The 7,755-nt window shown below is 45.0% G+C and overlaps 1 protein-coding gene across 1 annotated transcript in view; it reads right to left on the bottom strand.

Annotated features, from left to right (window-relative positions):
- Nucleotides 1-2,290: 2,290 nt before the first annotated feature.
- The window catches only part of LOC109240864 (cytochrome f-like), a 33,696-nt gene continuing 28,231 nt past the window's right edge, over nt 2,291-7,755 (bottom strand). The window contains exon 2 of the mRNA XM_019407547.1: nt 2,291-3,145. Coding sequence (XP_019263092.1) covers nt 2,661-3,145 — 485 coding nt within the window. The 3' untranslated portion in view covers nt 2,291-2,660. The remainder of the gene's footprint in view (nt 3,146-7,755) is intronic.

A 7,755-nucleotide genomic window follows, 5' to 3' on the forward strand; every position in this document is an offset into this window, starting at 1 on the left:
CTAGATAATTCCTTCCAGAGTTCGATTTCCTGTTTGTGTTGTGTTCGGATTGGTGGCCTATTGGTGCATGTTAGCATCATATGAGATTTTAACAATTTCTGGGGTGGCTTATTGCCTGAGCAGTTGTATCGGATGAGACGAGATCCCTTGATCTAGGATTCTGTGCAATCCAGCTATGTGAGGTATGTTATGGAGATAAGACCATTATAGGGTACAGAATGAGGTGAAGGCCTTGTCAGGAGTATAGACCTAATGATTTGTTGACTCGGCAATCGATTATGAATGTTGGTACATCTGTTCATCATGGCGATATGGTAAAGGTTAGAGTAAGACCTGTATACGTCATGGGGTGCAATGGGAGCACCAGATTAGTAGGATTTTGACTAAGTGGATCAGGAAAAAGGTCATTGTGGCCCTACGAGTGGGTAATGCAAAGTGTGAATTCAACAAAGTTATGCAATCGTGTTTGAGTACAGCGTATGGTGATTGATATGGTGATCGTATGTTGGAAACAGGCCTAGCATAGGATTCCGGATGTTGGAATCGGGCTCTAAGGCTTAATTGCTTGAATAAAAGGGAATATCTTCAGAATTTATCGAGCTAGCGTGCTCAGCTAAGTTGTGGTAGCACGGGAAGGTGCATGAGGTGCTAAACAGCGATTTCAGACTACTTCAGTATGGTTCTCAGCACGTTCGAGGACGAACGTATGTTTAAGTGGGAGAGAATGTAACAACCTGACCGGTCGTTTCGCGTGCTAGCGCTCCGTTCAGCAGTCGGAGGCCATGAACAGCTTCATTTCCGGTATTATGACTTGTACGCATGTTCGGAGTTGATTTGGGAAGAGAATCCTCATTTCGGAAGCTTAAAGTTGAAAGAATGAACTAGGTATGGAATTTTGAGTAAACGACCTCGGAATCGGGATCTGAAGGTTCCAGCAGGTTCGTATGATGATTTCGGACTTGGGCGTATGCCCGGATCGGGTTTTGGATAACCCGGGAGCGTTTTGGCGCCTAATGTGGAAGTTAGCATTTTAGAAGGAATTTCTTAAGTTTTGCTTGAAGTGCATTTCAGTGTTATCAATGTTCGTTTGGGATTCCGAGTCTGGGAATAGCTCCGTATGGTGATTCTGGAGTTGGGAGCGCGATCGGAAGTGAATGCGGAGGTCCGTAGGTCATTTTGAAGCTATTTGGCTAAAGATAGAAATTTGAAGGTTTTTGGGAAGTTTGACCGGAGGTTGACTTTTTGATATCGGGGTCGGAATCCAATTCCGAAAGTTGGAGTAGGTTCGTAATGTCAAATATGATTAGTGTGCAAAATTTGAGGTCAATCGGACGTGATTTGATAGGTTTAAACATCGGAAATAGAAGTTGGAAAGTTCAAAGTTCATAAAGCTTGAATCGGGGTGTAATTCATGGTTTTAGCGTTGTTTGTTACGATTTGAGGCCTTGAGCAAGTCCGTAATGTGTTTTGGGACTGGTTGGTATGATTGGTTGGGGTACCGGGGGCCTCAGGTGGATTCCGGGAGCAAACCATGATTTTCCTCACACTTATAGAACATTGCTAATTAACCTCTAGTGAGTGTCGGAGTTCGCCATCTCGTCTCTACCCCTTCGGGATTAGGCGGGATACTCACTGAGTACACGTTGATTATGTAGTCATACTACACTTCTGTGCATTTTTGTTGCACATGTATATATACCTCTAGCAGCCTCTTGGGCGTAGCAGCACGGACGACTCTGGGACTAGGTGAGCTGCACTGTTCGAGACGACCCGCAGCCAGTGTAGTTCCTTTCAGCATTTTATTATTTATTCCCTGTCCACTGTATTTCGGACAGATGTTGTATTTTACTTTCCTTATTGATAGTTGCTCATGTACTTGTGACACCGGGTTTCTAGGATGGGTTTCAACAGATTTATACCAATTGTTATTATTTAAATTTTAATTCAAGTAGTGAACTTTTATTTATGAAAATGGAAGGAAAAACCTTAGATTTTCAAAAGTTTTAAAAGAGGAATTAATTGATAATCTAGTTGGCTGGCCTGACAGAGGTGTCCGGCGCCACCACGACCCTTAGTGGATCTTGGGTCGTGACATTATATCTATAGTATATAGATATAGAACAAAGTATAGGTTATGGTGTTTATACATCAGCCCAACCAATGACTATTCATGATTCCATAATTGAATCAATTCCATACCGGTTCTTAGAGGAATGTTATGGTAAAACTTCGTTTGAAACGATGTGGTAGAAAGCAACGTGCGACTTGAAGGACAGGATCCGTTTTTTTGTTCCCCACATTTATCCCCTGCTTCCTTATGTCTAGTATTTAGACAAATTTGACTTTCTTTCTATTTAGAATAGAAAACTATTGATACGTCTTATGGCATTGAAATCTGTCAATAGTAACATAGTCACACTACTCCAATTTAAAAAAATGAAATAAAAATAATGAAAGTCAAATTTTCTTCTTCAAATTCTACATTACATACTCTTTTTCTACGAGATGCTGGGAATCCCTTGTACCACATAGTATGTAGATTTTGAAGAAGAGTATAAATAAGACAAAGGAGTTTTCAGAATTTTATTTTTTTGATCATAAATAATCACCAACAAGAATTTGGTTCTTTTTACGAACTTGATGTCGACAAATCTGCAAATCTAGAAATTCATTTCGGCCAATTGAACCTTCTCGAACTGTTTCTTTTTAAGAACCAAAAAGATTTGTGCCAAAATAACAGATGCCAAGAAGAACAAAAGTCCTTGGACACGTAATGGATCTTGAAGTACTATTTCTGCATCTCCCTGACCAAATCCGCCTACATTAGGATTACTCGTTAATGGTTGATCAAATTTGATAGATTCGCCCTCGGAAACAAGAAGTTCTGGTCCGGGAGGGATAATATCAACCACTTGACGTCCATCCGACGCATCCGTTATGGTTATCTCATATCCACCTTTTTCTTTTCGTATGATTTTGCTTACTATACCTGCTGCTGTAGCATTATAAGCAGTATTGTTACTCTTGCTGTCGTCGGGATAAATTTGGCCCCTTCCCCTGTTCCCGCCTACGTATATAGGATATTTTAAGAAGTGAATATCCTTCTTAGTAGCAGGGTCCGGGGAATTTCTGGGCCTTGGTGGTTCTGACGGACCAGTTGTTGAGGCGCGCCCCTCGGCTCACAGCTTGTATGGAAGGGCCTTCCTCCCCTTCCTCCTCAAAAATGACATGACAGTCCAAGTTGTCGTCTTCCAAGAACAGATTCTTCATTGCCACCAATGTTTCCTCTTCTTCTGACCCATATATGATGTCTGCCGGCTGGAAAGTCTGCTCCAGGCGAGGTATAGGGTGCTCCAGTGGATAATAAGGGTCGCGTCATGGTGGCGACCAATCCTTGAATTCTTCCCAAGTATATCCATACCCCAACCCGAAGGTGGTGTCGTGCTTCTTTAGTTTGATAGGTTTAGTGATTCCCTGGAGGTTCTTGCCGAGCCCCTTGTCGGGTTCATATCCGTTCCAATTCAGTATACTTTCGATCTTGTTATCCCACTACTTATCCTTGTCCTTGGCGTAGACTCGCTCAATATGATGGTAGGTTTCTCCACCTATCTTCCTTCTTCCTCCGATTGCTGGGATGGTCTAGTGATTGTATATGGGATTACTACAGTCGCCATGAATAATCACCTCTTGGTGATTCCACTCGAACTTCACTGCTTGGTGCAGGGTTGATGCTACAGCTACAGCGGCGTGGATCCAAGGTCGTCCCAGTAGTAAGTTGTAAGATGCTGGGATGTCTATCACTTGAAAACAACGTGGAACCAAGTCGGTCCCATTTGCAGACACAAACTGATTTCCCCAATAGTGGACCTTTAGGAACCATCGAAAGCTTTGACGTTGATGACCCCATCCTTGATCTCATGTAGGCTCTTCCCCAATGTTCTGAGAGTCACCAATGGGAAAATATTTGGGCTGGACCCTCCGTCAATCAAAGTCCTGGTGACGAAATAGTCTTCAGATTGCACAATGATGTGCAACGCTTTGTTGTGGCTTAACCCTTCTGGGGGCAACTCATCCTCGTGGAAAGTGATTTTATGACACTCCAATATCTGCCCTACCATGTGCGCCATTTCTCCTCCAGTTATGTTGCTGGGTACATATGCCTCACTCAGTATCTTCATTAAGGCGTTCTTATGTGCATCGGAGCTTTGCAGCAGAGCTAGGATGGAGATCTGTGTCGGTGTTTCATTCAGTTGATCAACGACTGAGTATTCTTTTTCTTGTATCTTTTGCCAGAGATCATCGGGCCCAGTTTCAATAGGCCGTCCAGAGGCCTGCTTATATGATTCAGCTAAATGCTTCGGAGTATAAATCCTGCCTTTTCTGGTCATCCCCTGTGCTGCAATTGCTTCTCCAGACCTAGTGCCTTTGGAGACCCAAACTCCACCTCAATTGGCTCTGTTGGCGGTGTTTCCAGCTCGAGTGGTATGGACATATTTACTTCAGCATCCCCAGAGGGCTGGATCTGGACCACAATTGGATTCAGTGTGATTGTTGATTTCTTGGGCTCGTCACCTTCGGTAATCAATCCAATCGACCCTTTGGGGTCCCAATCATCTTCTACCTCGATCATGTGAACGCTTCCACCCTTATGATCAGGCAGGGGATTGTTGCGAACATTGTGAGTGGGCTCTTTCGCCACGATGATCGTGTTGTCAATTAAGGCTTGGATTTTATCCTTCAGAGATCGGCATTCATCAATGGTATGCCCCTTCATGCCGTAATGGTATGCACAGGTTTTGTTCGGGTTGACCCATTGGGAAGGATTTTCATGAGTTATGGCAGGGATTGGGNGCTGGGATGGTCTGGCGACTGTATATGGGATTACTACCGTCGCCATGAATAATCACCTCTTGGTGATTCCACTCGAACTTCACTGCTTGGTGCAGGGTTGATGCTACAGCTACAGCGGCGTGGATCCAAGGTCGTCCCAGTAGTAAGTTGTAAGATGCTGGGATGTCTATCACTTAAAAGTCAACGTCGAACCAAGTCGGTCCCATCTGCAGACACAAACTGATTTCCCCAATAGTGGACCTTTGGGAACCATCGAAAGATTTGACGTTGATGGCCCCATCCTTGATCTCATGCAGGCTCTTCCCCAATGTTCTGAGAGTCACCAATGGGCAAATATTTAGGCTGGACCCTCCGTCAATCAAAGTTCTGGTGACGAAATAGTCTTCACATTGCACAGTGATGTGCAACTTTTTGTTGTGGCTTAACCCTTCTGGGGGCAACTCATCCTCGTGGAAAGTGATTTTATGACTCTCCAATATCTGCCCTACCATGTTCGCCATTTCTCCTCCAGTTATGTTGCTGGGTACATATGCCTCACTCAGTATCTTCATCAAGGCGTTCTTATGTGCATCGGAGCTTTGCAGCAGAGCTAGGATGGAGATCTGTGCCGGTGTTTTATTCAGTTGATCAACGACTGAGTATTCTTTTGCTTGTATCTTTCACCAGAGATCATCGGGCCCAGTTTCAATAGGCCGTCCAGAGGCCTGCTTACTTGATTCAGCTAAATGCTCCGGAGTATAAATCCTGCCTGTTCTGGTCATGTCCTGTGCTGCAATTGCTTCTCCAGACCTAGTTTTCCCTTTTCTTCTCGCCTCGGCGGTGTAATCCCAAGGAACGGCCTGTGTATGGAACGGTGTTATGGCTGACATTGCTACAGGAATGGGTACCTTCGCTTTGGGAGGTAACACAACAACTTCAAATGGTACAGGTGCCTTTGGAGACCCAAACTCCACCTCAATTGGCTCTGTTGGCGGTGTTTCCAGCTCGAGTGGTATGGACATATTTACTTCAGCATCCCCAGAGGGCTGGATCTGGACCACAATTGGATTCAGTGTGATTGTTGATTTCTTGGGCTCGTCACCTTCGGTAATCAATCCAATCGACCCTTTGGGGTCCCAATCATCTTCTACCTCGATCATGTGAACGCTTCCACCCTTATGATCAGGCAGGGGATTGTTGCGAACATTGTGAGTGGGCTCTTTCGCCACGATGATCGTGTTGTCAATTAAGGCTTGGATTTTATCCTTCAGAGATCGGCATTCATCAATGGTATGCCCCTTCATGCCGTAATGGTATGCACAGGTTTTGTTCGGGTTGACCCATTGGGAAGGATTTTCATGAGTTATGGCAGGGATTGGGGTGACGTAACCAGCAGCTTTGAGCCTTTCATACAGCTGGTCGATTGGTTCGGCGATGGCGGTGTATTGCTTGGGAGGTCTACGGTCGAAATTAGGGCGTGGTCTAGGTAAGTTTTGGCGGGTGGGAGGTGATTGATAGTGAGAGGGCTGAGCATTATAGGCTTGGTAGACGGGTACGGGTTTGGGAATATCTTGGTGAGGTAGGTTGATATGTGGGGGGTGGAGATGATTGGTAAGTAGGTGGTAGAACTTAGTAGGAGGGCGAGGGTGCTTGGTAGTTTGGAGTGGGTTGATATGTGAGCGGGGGAAATGGATAGGTTTGGTATTTTATTGGGGATTTTGTTCTCTGTGCAACCATCACGGCACTCACATCCTTTTCTTGGACGTTCCACCAGACTGTAGAGCCTTTTTGGTAGCCTGCAATGCCTCAAAATTAGTGACCATACCACTTTTAATGCCTTCCTCAATCCTTTCCCCTAGCTTGATGATGTCGGAGAATTTCTGGCCTTCGATCAACATCAACCTCTCATAATACTGTGGATCCTGAGCTCGGACGAAAAACCTGTTCATCTGTTCTTCTTCCAAGGCCGGTCTGACCTTAGCAGCCTCTGATCTCCAACGAGTAGCATACTCGCGGAATGTCTCCGTAGGTTTCTTCTTCAAATTCTGGATGTAGAATACATCTGGCGCATTCTCCATATTGAATTTGAACCTATCCATGAAATGGGACGCCATTCCTACCCAGCTTGTCCGCTTCTTGGGGTCTTGGCTAATGTACCAAGATAGAGCATCACCTTTCAAACTTCTCATGAAGAGCTTCATGCGAATCTTTTCATCCTTTCCGACTCCGACCAGCTTATCGCAGTATGTCCTCAAATGGACTCTGGGATCCCCTGAGCCATCAAACATCTCGAACTTGGGAGGTTTGTACCCCTCGGGAAGTTCGACGTCTGGCTGAATGCAAAGGTCCTCATAATTCAGCCCCTCAATGCCTTTGTTTCCTTCAACACCCTGGACTCGGCTAGTCAGTTTCTTGAGTTCTGCGGCCAGGTTCTTGATGAGAGAGTCTTTGTCATCAGACTCCGGTGTGCTTGAAATAGGTTGAGTATATTGTGCCATGGTTTCCAGGTAGATGGGGGTGTGGTGGGGATGATCATTTAGTGGTTCGGGAATGAGGAGCGGGGTGTTGTTTGAAGTGTGACATGTGTTGCAATTTTGATGGAGAGCGGGTTGTTTCTGTGGTTTCGGGATGTTCTGTGGAGGTATAGGATTTTGAGCATTAGGGATGTTGACGTCTGGGGTAGTGAGGGAAAATGACAAGTTTGCCAAGTTACGAACTTGGTCCAGTTCTTCTTGAAATTTCAATAACTTCTGTTCGAGCTGAGTGGCACTTTCCTTGGAAACCTGAATACCCTGAGTAACCTCTACCCGTTCACCCGAGTTCTCCTTTCTGATGTTTCTCAAGTCTTCCATTTTCGATTTGTTCTTGTTTCTGATAAGACTCGGAAGAGGAGGAGGTGGAGGGCCCTTAGATCTTGTGGAGTAG

The sequence above is a fragment of the Nicotiana attenuata genome, unplaced genomic scaffold (genome assembly GCF_001879085.1).
Source record: "Nicotiana attenuata strain UT unplaced genomic scaffold, NIATTr2, whole genome shotgun sequence".
In the NCBI taxonomy this organism is placed as follows: domain Eukaryota; kingdom Viridiplantae; phylum Streptophyta; class Magnoliopsida; order Solanales; family Solanaceae; genus Nicotiana; species Nicotiana attenuata.